General features: G+C 38.9%; 2 protein-coding genes across 20 annotated transcripts in view; one reads left to right on the forward strand and one right to left on the reverse strand.

Annotated features, from left to right (window-relative positions):
• Window positions 1–14048, forward strand: part of DNASE1L3 (deoxyribonuclease 1L3) — a 969732-nt gene that overhangs the window by 303067 nt on the left and 652617 nt on the right. The gene's annotated exons all lie outside the window — the stretch shown is intronic.
• Window positions 1–14048, reverse strand: part of SLMAP (sarcolemma associated protein) — a 165337-nt gene that overhangs the window by 81122 nt on the left and 70167 nt on the right. For all 19 annotated transcript variants that reach the window (XM_080675120.1, XM_080675116.1, XM_080675118.1 and 16 more), the window contains exon 3: window positions 7837–7984. In XM_080675120.1, coding sequence (XP_080531246.1) covers window positions 7837–7984 — 148 coding nt within the window. The remainder of the gene's footprint in view (window positions 1–7836; window positions 7985–14048) is intronic.

Below are 14048 nucleotides of genomic sequence, written 5' to 3' on the forward strand. Positions count from 1 at the left end.
CCTTTCTCTAGGTAGGTGGATTCATTTTCCACTTTCTCTAGCATACTGTGAAATGATATTGCTCTTTGGCATATTTTTTTATTCACCAATGAGGAGTGGTGATTCTCTGGCTTTACCTGTTTGTTTCATATTCACTGAGAACCTGCTGGCTACAAAGCAGTATGCTGAGAATGATGGAAAACAACAAGATGATTATGGCTAGGATTTCAATTTCGTTTACAGAAAGAGAACTAGAAATACTTAACATAACAAAGGGAGAAAGTTTCACAAATACTACAATAAATATAAAACACTGTGGGAATTTGGAATGGACAAGGGCAGGGGAAGGAAAGGCAGAGAAAATGGCATAAGCAAAGAAACAGAAAAAGAGAAGGATATGAGAGAGCACAAATCTAAGGAGAGAAGATTGAAAAGATGAGATGAAGAACATATTTCAAGGCCCTCATGCTAAGCACATTATACATGTTAACTCCTTATGACAAACCATGCAAATAGTTATTTTTATGTCCCATTTTACATATGAGGAAACTAAAGTCAAAGAGACTAAAATAACTTGCTGGAGATCACACCTTTGGCAAGTGGCAGTGCTAGGATTCAAAAGAATCTTTTCCATATACCCTCTTATCTCTAAACAATCTAGTTAATAGCTTAACATATATAAGGGAAATAAAAGCAAAAGGCTAAATTGAGTCATATTTTTGAGGGCTTCAAGTGTACAATTAAGCATTTCAGACTTTATTCTGCAATTGGCACAGTCACCAAGGCTTCTAAAAGCAGAATGACATAAATAAATCTGTACCAGAAGAATGGTAGCCAGAAGTGGAAAGCTTCTGTAACACTCCAGGTTGGCAACAAGAAAAATAAGAAATAGCAGGGAAAGGAGGGCAAATGGTGTAGATGATATAACTGCTGAAGATAAGAAAGAGACGGGATTCAGAAGAGATACCAAGAAGCTGAGCTAGAGTGTTTGGGAGAATGACGGAATAGAAGAAATTGGGAAGTCAGTAGAATACTTTCGTTTGAAGACTAAATTGAGCTTTGTACAGAGTAAGGTGACAGCAGACATTCGAAAGGAAACAACTGCAAGCAGCTGGAAATACAGGTATAGAGCCAGCATGAACAGATTCACAGCAGACAAAGCAAGAAGTGAAACTTGGGACTTGAGGATAAGGGAAAGCATTAAAACATCTGCCAGAAATTTAATTGAGTAGGGTTCTTAAACCTCATTGTCCAAAAGAACAATTTGAGGCTTTAAAAAATTAGATATGTCCAAGTCCCACACCCAGCAATTCTCCTTCTTAGGGCTGAATGGTTGAGATCCAAGCATCTGTAGTTTTACAAAGCTCTGCAGGTAATTCTGGTGTACATCCTGGGTACACTGCCATGACATCAGAAAGATTATCTCAGTCAACCTGGCAAATCTGGTGTGGTCTGTGATGAATCAGCTTTGTGATTTTCCCTAGGAGCTAGAAAGTAGAAGCATGTAAAGCTTATGGTGAAAGTTACCAAGAGCTAGGAACAAGCAAGCCAGCATAGCCAAAAGTCAAGGAGTAGTCTAGTTGGTAAGAGTATCTTTGAATGGCCAATGATGGGTTCCAAAGAACAGACGGTAAAGGATCCTGGATCTGAAGGCTACTGAGAAAGAAGGGTAAACTTGATGGCAAAAAAATAAAGATGATGCAAATGACTGGCAAGGGTTTTAGTGATAATAAAAGTACCTGGCCGTGCTCTGAGCACTTTATAACATCCTTTCAATGTTCACATTGAACACTGTGTCACAGTGTGAACACTGAGTCACAGTGTGAACAATGAACACTGTACCAAAACCCTTGAGTCCCATTTCATAATATGAGGAAATTCAAGCTTAAGGCAGAGTAAGGAGAAGTAACTAAGTCACAGCAGAACAAAAAGGGCAGTGGGTAACAAGAATGTTGCCAATTCCCAATCCTCATATTAGGAGGAAGGTTGTAAAAAGTCTTAGTTAATATGATAAAAAGAAGTTTGTAAAATGGTGGATGAAGATTCATGGGACGTTTTAAAATTTATCAACAATATTGGTGCCACGTTGAGTGGAGTTTCTATAATGAAGACAGATACACTGACTGCTCTTGCACAGCTTACAGTTTAGTGAGGGAGGCAAACACATAAAGGGGAGGAGCTCAGTGTGTAATGGGGACATGGAAGGGCACCTTGTTCAGCCTACAAACATTTCTAGGTGAAGGAAAACGCATGTGTGTGCAATGGCTTGAAGGCCAGAAAAGGCAAGGTTTATTGTGGGGAATAAAAGTAATTGAGTGCTGTGGGAACATAAAGCAAAAGGAAGATACCATTGACCTTGCTCTTTATAGGCTCTTTTTTCATAGGAACTTACCCAGGAACAGATATTGGTGAAGTGGACCTGAGCTGATGAGCTGAGAGAAGTTATATGTGAACTTTATATAACTAACCAGTCCCAAACTTTGCAACAGAGGAATGCCATGTTGTGTGACCCAAAAAATTTATGTCCTGTCTGAGCAGTTTGTGGGTTTGGGAACAAAGTGGTGGCCAGTAGCTGGTTTGGTAAGGCTCCCATTCCAGGAGGATCTAATAGGTTGGCTTTCTCCATTCCTTCCTTCCTTTAAAAATAAAAAAATCCATTACAATGTCATCCTATTTGTTTACAATGATTATTTTTTATCTATAAGGCAGGTTGTTAGTACGGTACTAATCAGTGAGCTTCCTCCCTGCAGCCGCACTATATAAAAAGCCAAAAAACAAAATCAGCTTGTTTTAAAGAGCTGGGAAGAGAAGAAACAGTAATATAAACTGATATGTTCAATGACATCAGGCTCATATCGCCTAACAAAATCCTGACTTTATAGATACACACACTTCTACATATTATATATTCTTTTTAAAGTTTCCTTTTACACATAGATATCATGTAAATTTCATATACACTGGAGGGTTTTTTATTTGAGAGAGGGAAGAGAGGAAGGGGAAGGAGAGAGAGACAGAGAGAGAGAACGTTAATGTGAGAGAGAAATGTCTATCGGTTGCCTCTACACAGGGATTGAACCCGCAACCTGGGTATGTGCCCCAACCGGGAATTGAACCTGTACACCAAGAGGTGGTTCCAACCAACTGAACCACACTGGCCATCATACACAATGGGCAAAAACTAAAACCATTTCCCCTAAGAACAGGAACAAGACAGGGATGTCTGCTTTCACCACTATTATTCAATATAATACTGGCAGTACTAGCCTCAGAGATCAGACAAGAAGAAAAAATAAAAGGCATCCAGATTGGAAAGGAGGAAGTAAAACTGTCATTATTCACAGATGACAAGATATTGTACATAGAAAACCCCAAAGACTCCAAAAATCTACTAGATTTAACAAATGAATTCGTCAATGTAGCAGGATACAAACTTAACATTCAGAAATCAATGGCTTTTTTATACACCAATAATGAACTCTCAGAAAGAGAAACTAAAAAAAATCCCATTTACCACTGCAACAAAAAATTAATATACTTAGAAATAAACTTAACCAAGGTGGTAAAAGACCTGTGCTTAGGAAACTACAGGACATTGAAAAAAGAGATAGAAGAAGATATAAATGAGTGGAAGAAAATGCCATGTTCATGGATTGGTAGAATCAATATCATTAAAATGTCCATACTACCCAAAGCAATCTATAGATTCAATGCAATCCCTATTAAAATACCAATGGCATATTTCACAGATATAGAACAAACACTCCAAAAATTTATATGGAACCAAAAGACCCTGAATAACCGCAGCAATTTTGAGAAAGAAGAACAAAGTTGGAGGAATCACAATACCAGATATCAAGTTATACTACAAAGCCACTGTCCTCAAAAGAGCCTGGTACTGGCACAAGAACAGGCATATAGATCAGTGGAACAGAACAGAGACCCCAGAAATTGACCCAAGCCATTATGCTCAATTAATATTTGACAAAGGAGGCAAGAGCACACAATGGAGTAAAGGCAGTCTCTTCAATAAATGGTGTTGGGAAAACTGGAGAGGTATATGAAAAAAAATTAAATTAGACCACCAACTTACACCATAGACAAGAATAAGCTCAAAATGGATAAAAGACCTAAATGTAAGTCATCCTATATAATAAAAGGCTAATATGCAAATTGTCCCCTCGACCAGGAGTTCACCCAGGAGTTTGACCAGGGGTCGGGGTCGGGGCCAGCCAGCCAACCACCCTTGACCCCTCCCCCAGGCCAGCCGCATCCCTTCCCCCTGCTGGCCCGGCCTGAGAATTTGTGTACTGGGCCTCTAGTGAAACCATAAAAATCTTAGAAGGAACCATAGGCAGCAAAACCTCAGACATCTCTCACAGCAATATGTTTACTGATACATCTCATAAGGCAAAGGAAATGAAGGAGAAAATAAATGGAACTACATCAAAATCAAAAGCTTCTGCAAAGCAAAAGAAACCATCAACAAAGTGAAAAGAGATCCTACTGTGTGGGAGACCATTTTTGCCAATGATAAATCTTATACGGGGTTATTTTCCAAAATATATAAGGAATTCACACAACTTAACAAAAGGAAGACAAACAATCCAATTTAAAAAAATGGGCAAAAGACCTAAATAGACACTTCTAAAGTGGACATATAGAAGGCCAAAAGACATATGAAAAAATGCTCAAAGTCACTAATCATCTGAGAGATGAAAATTAAAACGATGAGGTATCACCTCATACCTGTCAGAATAGCTATCATCAACAAATCAACAAACTACAAGTGTTGGCAAGGATGTGGAGAAAAGGGAACCCTAGTACACTGCTGGTGGGAATGCAGACTGGTACAGCCATTGTGGAAAACAGTATGGAGTTTCCTCAAAAAATTAAAAATGGAACTGCCAGCCCTAGCCGGTTTGGCTCAATGGATAGAGCGTCAGTCTGCGAACTGAAGGGTCCTGGGTTCAATTCCAATCAAGAGTACATGCCCAGATTGTAGGCTCGATCCCCAGTAGGGGGGTGCAGGAGGCAGCCAATGATTCTCTCTTATCTTTGATGCTTCTATCTCTCTCTCCTTCCTCTCTGAAATAAATAAAAATATATTTTTTAAAAAATAGAACTCCCATTTGAACCAGTAATCCCACTTCTAGTAATATATCCTAAGAAACCTGAAACACCAATTATAAAGAATATATGCACCCCTATGTTCACAGCAGCATTATCTATAATAGTGAAGATGTGGAAAGAGCCCAAGTGCCCATCAGCAGATGAGTGGATAAAAAACTGTGGTACATTTACACAATGGAATATTACACAGCAATGAAAAAGGAACTCTTATCATTTGCAACAGCATGGATGAACCTGGAGAGTATTATGCTAAGTGAAATAAGCTGGTCAGAGAAAGCTAAGTATCATATGATCTCACTCATATGTGGAATCGAATGAAGAAAATAAACTGATGAACAAAATAGATCCAGAGACATAAAACCAAGAACAAACCGATGAATTTCAGAGTGAAAGTGGGGGGTGGGTAGATTAACCGAGGAACTTATATGCAGATATGCATAGCCCATGGACACAGACAATAGTGTGGCAAAGGCTTGGGAAAGGCAGGTGCCGGGAGGAGGGAGTCAATGGGGAGGAAAAAAAGCAGACATCTGTAATACTTTCAACAGTAAAGATTTAAAAAAAAAAAAAAAAAAAGTATCCCTTACAGCTAGATAAGGAAGAAGAGTAGAAAGGAATTGGGAAAGAGCATTCTGTAATAGTCATTCCCTTGGAGATCTGCATATATGTTAGCATATTAGAAGCTCTGGGAGTGGGGGGAAAAAGGGTCCTATATATGGTGACAGGAGAAGATTTGACTTTGGGTTGTGGGCACATGGTGCAATATATAGATCTTATAACATAGAAACCTATATGATCATGTCTACCAATGTCACCCCAATAAATTTAATTGGAAAAGAAAAGTAAAGCTCTGGCCCTAGGCGGCTTGGCTCAGTGGATAGAGCATCAGCCTGTGGACTGAAGGGTCCCGGGTTCGATTACGGCCAAGGGCGCATGCCTGGGTTGCAGGCTCGATCCCCAGTAGGGGATGTGCAGGAGGCAGCCGATCAATGATTCTCTCTCATCATTGATATTTCTATCTCTCTCTCCTTCTCCCTTCCTCGCTGAAATCAATAAAGTAATATATTTTTTTAAAAAAAGAAAAGTAAAGTAAAGCTCTGGAAGTCCCCATTACCTTGGGTTAACTAAGATGTCCTAAATATATTTGATTACCTTATGCTTTTATCAATAAACATCTATTAATTCTCTTTGGGAAATGCAAGCCAAGGAGTTAGACATTCCCTGGAAAGGACAGTTTAATTCAATTATCTGTGTTCTGTGGGTTACTCACACCTGGGACTCAGTTAAATGTTTGCTGAATGACTTGGTAGCAGAAGAGGTATGATTTGGCAATAGCAGACATCAGAGTGTCCACTATAGCTGTTCTCATTATAGCCATACATAAGTTGAGTTCTTTAATTGAGTACTAAATATTTTGCATCAAAATACAAACTTTTCTATTTTACAATTATAAATGGAAATTTCTAAAACTGTGGCCCTACACAAATTCAAATATCAAAACCCAACTTCCTGAGGAGGCCAACAAAACCCAGTAAAACTAATATTGCAATTTCAACACCAGTGAAAGTAAAAATATAATATACATGCACACGCACACCAGCATCACCACCACCACCAACCCCTGTATACACTGTGTAAAATGTCAGAGACTAATGACTCGGGGTATCACCAGATCAGAGTATGTTCAGAGAAATGAAAGAAGAAACTTGCCAATTGGGTCCACTGTCCATATTAAACTAAGACAGTGGAACCGCACTCTTTTGTTTCTATTCATTTAATTTTATGATTCAGCTATATAGTTTCATGGTCATAAGTAGAGAGTTACTAGCTACAGACAGAAAACTTCAGAATTCTAAACATACAGACAATTTACATTTATTTAGCTAGAGAACTTCCAGTTTCAAACACTGAGGCATGAAATTTTATAACTGTGACAGGTATTACTAGCTGCTTTCAGAGCTCTAATTTTGTTTGAGGCAACAATGTATGCACAACTGGAAGGGATAAATTATAATTGATCAATAATGATCTCCTTCTCACCTTTGCCAGGTAAGTAACTTCCAGGCTTCTTTGTAGCTACAAGTAGCTATGTATGTAACATATCCATGTGGCCATTGAGACAAAAGGGAGAAATCTGCTGGGAGGATTCTATAAAAAACTATTCTTTCAACATGAAAAGAGAGCCACACAGGAAAGCATTTTGTTCCCACCTCCTCCTTTCGGCTAGAACACTGGTGTGAGAAAAATAATGCCTGGGGCTACAGCCGGCACACTTTGACTATGAGGCAAAGAGCATAAGCATAAGAAGCCAACATGTTAAGGATAATAGCATGTGAGGACAGTAAGACCCTGGATTCCTGATAACATCACTGAGTCAATGAACAAAGTCTGGACCTACCTGTCTCCAGACTTCTTATTAACAATAACTATCTTTATGGTTTAATAAGCTCCTACTGATTGGGTATGGAGTCACTGCATACTGTTTCCTAACTGACACAGTCATGACCTATGTAGTCATATTGTGATGAAGAATATAGATTAATTATTAACATTTCAGATTTTAAAATTTTATAAAATAGGAGATATGAGACTTTTAACTTTCACTGCATATAATGCTGTATTTAAATTGCTTCTACAAGCACAACATATTTTGTAACATTTAATGATAGAATAAAAATAAAGTTAAAAAGATAAATAATAGGAAAAATTGATCCATACCCATACCTTTCCGTGTGTTCTCTGTCACATCTACTCCAAACTGGATAATGTCACCAGAAAGAATTTCACATGGTGGACTTTCTTCAGAGCCTCGACTCAATCTCTGGCTATTTATAAAGGTACCATTACTACTTTTAGTGTCTTGGAGATAAAACTGCAAAAACAAAATTGAAAAGCCAAAGATTAATAGTAATAATTCTAAACCTATATTTTAAAAAGTACGTCCAACTTTGCAAACTACTGAAGGTGAATTTTCCCCCCACTATCAATTCAAACCACTTGTTTCAGCTAAGGTTCTCCTTTGATATATATAAAATTAGAACACTAAAATCAGTGATTTAAAATCCAGCTAAATAAAATAGTACAATCATTTTGGAAAAAAGTATATAAGGTCCTCAAAATGTTAAACATAAAGTTAGCATATGAGCCAAAAATTCCACTCCAAGGTATATATTTAAGAAAACTGAAAACATAGATCCTCACAAAAATTCGTACACAATGTTCATAGCAGCATTTATTCATAATAGCCAAAAAGTAGAAACAACCCAAATGTCCAACTAACGAATGGGTAAATAAAATAATGGTCTATCTATCTGATGTTATATTATTTAGCAATAAAAAGGAATGAAGTATTGATTCATGCTACAAAATGGATAAACCTTTAAAACATTATATTAAATAAAAGACCATATATTATGTTATTATATTGATATAAAATACTCAGAATAAGCAAATCCATACAAACAAAATTACATTAGTAATCCCAAGGGGCTGAGGTGCCAGGCCATGGGGTGAGGTAGGGTGAGAATGACTACTAATGGGTATGAGGTTTCTTTTTGGAGTGATTAAAATGTTCTAAAATTATATAGTGGTGATGGTTGCATAACTGTGAATATATTAAAAACCTCTAAATTGTACACTTTAAAAGGATGAATTTTATGGTAAGTAAATTACATCTCGATAAACCTGTTGTGTGTTTTTTTAAAGCCAGCTAGATAAAATTCTAAGTCTATCTTTCCATCTCACTCTGACTTTGTAATTTTCCTAGGTTGTCTGGGTTAAGTCAAAGGAAGTGTTGTTTATTCCACAGGCAGGACAAATGGTTTTAGGTAACACTCATAATTAACTAGAGGTCCGGTGCACGAAATTCGTGCACGGGGGAGGGAGGGGTCCCTCAACCCAGCCTGCATCCTCTCCAATCTGGGACCCCTCGAGGGATGTCCGACTGCCTGTTTAGGCCTGGGATTGGTCCTAAACGGGCAGTTGGACATCCCCCTCACAATCCAGGACTGCTGGCTCCCAAATGCTCGCCTGCCTGCCTTCCTGATTGCCCCTAACCGCTTCTGCCTGCCAGCCTGACCACCTCCTAACCACACCCCTGCCACTCTGATTGATGCCTAACTGCTCCCCTGCCAGCCTGTTTGCCCCTAACTGCCCTCCCCTGCAGGCCTGGTAACCCCTAACTGCCCTCCCCCCCAACTGCTCTCCCCTGCAGGCCTGGGTCCCTCCCAACTGCCTTTCCCTGCAGGCCTGGTCACCCCCAACTTCCCTCCTCTGCTGGCTTGGTCACCCCTAACTGCCCTCCCCTGCAGGCTTGATCGCCCACAACTGCCCTCGCTTGCAGGGCTGGTCCCTCCCAACTGCCCTCCCCTGCTGGCGATCTTGTGTCCACATGGGGGCAGGATCTTTGACCACATGGGGGCAGCCATCTTGTGTGTTGGAGTGATGGTCAATCTGCATATTACTCTTTTATTAGATAGGATATAGGCCTGGTGCATGGGTGGTGCCAGCTGGTTTGCCCTGAAGGGTGTCCCAGATCAGGGTGGGGGTTCCCTTGGGGTGTAGGGTGGCCTGGGCGAGGGGCCTGTGGTGGTTTGCAGGCCGGCCACGCCCCCCGGCGACCCAAGTGGAGGCCCTGGTCTCTGGGGTTTATTTATCTTCTACAATTGAAACTTTGTAGCCTGCAGCAGAGCCAAGCCTTCTGCTTGCTCCGAGGCGGCAGCCATTTTGGGGGGGATTTTTGTATCTTCTATAATTAAAACTTTGTAGCCTTAAGTGGAGGCCTGGGCCAGCCAGGGTGTGCGGAAAGCTTGGCTTCCTCCATCGCCACGAGCAACCCTAGCCTCCTGCTCTTTCCAGCTCTGTAGCTGCCGCCATTTCTGTTTGGGTTTATGTATCTTCTATCATTGAAACTTTGTAGCCTTGAGAGGAGGCCTAGGCTGGCAAGGGCAGGCGGAAAACTTGGCTTCCTCCATTGCCGGGGAAACCCAAGCCTCCCTCCTGCTCTCTGTGGCTGTAGCCATCTTGGTTGGGTTTATTTGCATATTTGCTCTTGATTGGCTGGTGGGTGTGGCTTGTGAGCATGGCTTGTGGGTATAGCGGAGTGATAGTTAATTTGCATATTACTCTTTTATTAGATAGGATAGCTATCAGTTAGCTAGCATACTTGATATTAGGACCAATATATACTCCATAAAATTTTTTGTTAAGCCGAAACAGGTTTGGCTCAGTGGATAGAGCGTCCACCTGCGGACTGAAGGGTCCCGGGTTCGATTCCGGTCAAGGGCATGTACCTTGGTTGCGGGCACATCCCCAGTGGGAGGTGTGCAGGAGGCAGCTGATCGATGTTTCTCTCTCATCAATGTTTCTAGCTCTCTATCCCTCTCCCTTCCTCTCTGTAAAATATCAATAAAATATATTAAAAAAAAATTTTTTTTTTGTTAAGCAGACTGGAGACACTAGAAACTAAAATAATGGAACCAACTATGAAGATACTACTTCCTGGCCTCCTAAACTTGCCTTTCATCACTTAGATTACATAATCTCCCCTCTTTAAAAGGGAAGGGATAGGAGGAAGCACAGGAAGCCCACCTGTTTATCACTTACTTATCCCAAAATAAATTAGGAACAACTGGGATCATACACAATAGACTTACCAGGAAGAGAATAACCAATAAGAAAATATGTACCTTTCTTTTTGAAATTTTCTACACTCTCCAGCCCTGAATATCTAGCAACATATTTTCACTGAATTCCTTTCTAAGGAAGAAAGGAAAGAAAAAAAAAAAACTAATGTTTATTAAAATACATGTGACACCACCAGGCTCTCATTTAACCTTAACATTAAAGCTGTGATATAGATATTACTACCTTTTATAAATGAGAAAAGGAGGCCCAGGCAAGTATTTTTCCAAAGGTCACAGAGCTATGGAACACAGAAGCAATGATTCAAATAAGAGAATTAAAAGAACTATCTTTCCCATTACTTCAACTGACCTTTATGTTTCATTTGTGCTTCACTCCTCCCACAGGCTCTCTTCCAAAGTGAAACACAACAAAAGAATAAGCAATTTACAGAAAATATGAAAATGACAATTCTTTTCATTAATTCTTAGGTGACAATATAAAGGCCATCAGGCTGCCTATAACATGATTTACTCTGTTTATAATTCATTTTTTAAAAATATACATATTTTTAATTATTTCAGTGAGGGAGGAAGACGGAGAGATAGAAACATCAATGATGAGAGAGAATCATCAACTGGCCGCCTCCCGCACATGCCCTAATAAAAATCGAGCACGCAACCTGGGCATGTACCCTGACAGGAAATTGAACCAGTAACCTCTTGGTTCACAGGTTGATGCTAACCACTTAGCGACACTGTTCAGGTTCTGTTCACTGGTATAATTCAAAAGAGACCACTGTTACTTTAGTTAGCAGTTTTTGTATTTAATTACAGACCACAGTAAAGAAAACTGTATTAATATTTTACAAGTCCATTTGAAACTTAGAGGCCTTAACATTTCATACCAGGTAGAATAGCACAGACAACACACTCAAGTAAGAGTTATCCTCAACATTTTTTCTATACTAGAACTTAAATGTTACACTGTATAAGGGAGTTTGGTTTTTGTTTTTAAATAAATATACTCTTGGGAAATGTGGTGATATCTGGATTCTGGTTTGGTCATTTTCAGTAATGTGTGCTATGGTAAAACCCAAGGGATTATACTAGAATTATAGTGGTTTTCAAACTTCAAGTTCTGATCCATTAATGTTACTAAGTTAATTTAATGGGATGCAACTAGTATTTCATTTTAAACATTAAAGAGAACAGAAGATAAATAAGAATATCAGCTAAATAGTACTGAAATGAGGTTCAGAACTATTTAGCAAACTTTGGAAAACAAAAAAGTGTGTGTACTCCTCATGTATGTAACTCTTATATAAATCTAAAACCATAAAATATCAAATAAAAAAATCAATATTAACGCAGGTTGTTTTATGCTGACATAGCTATATTACTACTCAAAGCAGCACCCATTTAGCTTGAACATAGTTTACATTAGTTGCTCATTCTTCCTTTGTTCTCAACCTAATGGCTTCTATACACCCTTGAATAAAGTCCAAAGTTCTTACCATTATAACCTGAAAAGCCCTACATAATCTGGTTCCTGGTTCCTTCTCCAAATTCATGCACTTCCACCATTCTATTTCCTCATCCCTCTCAGCCACACTAATCTCCACATATGCCCCTGGGTCTCTGCGTTTGTGGAGAGTTAGACATCATTTGTTTTACTTCCCTGAAGAAATATTTTTGTTGGTATGATTTAACTTTCTGCCTTTGGCTGCTTTGAAAGATTGATATAAAAAATATTTCTGCACCACCTATGAAACAACCTGCCATTATTCAGTCTACACTGAACAGAAGCTATTTAAAGTTAGGTTAGGGACCTCAAAATAGGAGTGGGGAAAACCATCAGCAGCCATAGGACCTGCATGAAGTCAGCATCTGTGCAGGAGGATGCATAGGGAAGCAACTGGGCATTTGAGGGACTTAAGGAGAACATCAAAATAGTCAGTAGGTATTTACTGGATAGTATGATGGCCAATTTGAGAAAAGAACTTTGAAAATTAGAAAGGTTTATCCCAATCCAATCACAAGTGAGTGCCAGGTAAGTTCTGGAAAAGGCTGGAGCAGTCTGAATCATATAAATTCTTAAAATCAACCCCCCAACCAAAGCTGCCTTCCACAACAGGACTCCACACTGAGGAAAGGCTGCTAGGTGTGGACACAAAATTGAGCAAAACAGGGACAACAGAGATAAGGGAAGAAGAGGTCCAGTAAAAGTAGAGAAGGGGAAAGAAGTCACCATATTTTTTAACATTTTACAAAAACACACACACACACACAAAAAAAAAACACCCAAAAAATACCAGAAGAGGGAGCTCTGTGACATTAGAAAAGTTATCCTAAATCATGACCCCTTCTAAAAGTTCAGAAAAACAAAACTTCACATAAAAATAAGCAACAGAAAAATGTCAAGGTCCCATCCCATACAGTTATTTTAAGAAAAAAGAGACTGAAGAGCAGAATAACATCCCTACATATAATGAAAGACAGACCTCAGGCACACATCAAAATTATAACATACTATTTTAAAACAAGCTAAAAGGCATTAAAAAAAAAAACCACAATTCAAGACATGAAAGAAAAACATAAATCACAATTATAAAACTCCAGAAAAGGTGAAAGAACTCCAAAAAAAAAAAAAAGGAACAAAAGGAAAAAAAATCACTTCAGAAATGAATACAAAATTAGAAAGAACATGAGTGCCTAAATATAACAAATAATGCATTTATAGAAATAAAAGGTAAAAAGGAAGAAATTTTTAAAAATCAAAAAGAAATTAAGAAAGTGACATCAGTAAAATGGTGGAGTAGGCAGCTCTAAGCTCCCCACTCCCTTCAGAAACTTTGAAAACAAGTAAACAATGTCAGAATCAACTTTGTTAGAACTCTGGAAAACAAAGTTTTACAGAAGCCAGTGAATACTGAATCAAGAAAAGGCAACTTAAAAATGGTAAGAAATCTTTGTGGCATTACTTACCCTTCACCAATACAATAGAAGTCTTGAAGACATGAGCCTGCTTTCCCAGTGTGGGATCCTGATACCTGGGTCCGGAATGAGCAAAACAGACCTAAATCTCAAATTACTGTGTCTGTATGTTCTAACCTGTCTGGGGGCTATCTGATGGACTAACACAAGGCTCTTATCTCTGTTTAGCCTAACCTAGAACTCACCCAAGCTAAAAATTAAGTGACTGGTTAAAAAAGTGGGATTTATATCCCCAGTGGTTCAATATAATAAAGTCAACCAATATACCACATTAATAGAAAAAAGGAAACTCACACACGTGCGCGCGCACACATGATC

The sequence above is a fragment of the Plecotus auritus genome, assembly GCF_963455305.1.
Source record: "Plecotus auritus genome assembly, chromosome: 6".
Lineage (NCBI taxonomy): Eukaryota > Metazoa > Chordata > Mammalia > Chiroptera > Vespertilionidae > Plecotus > Plecotus auritus.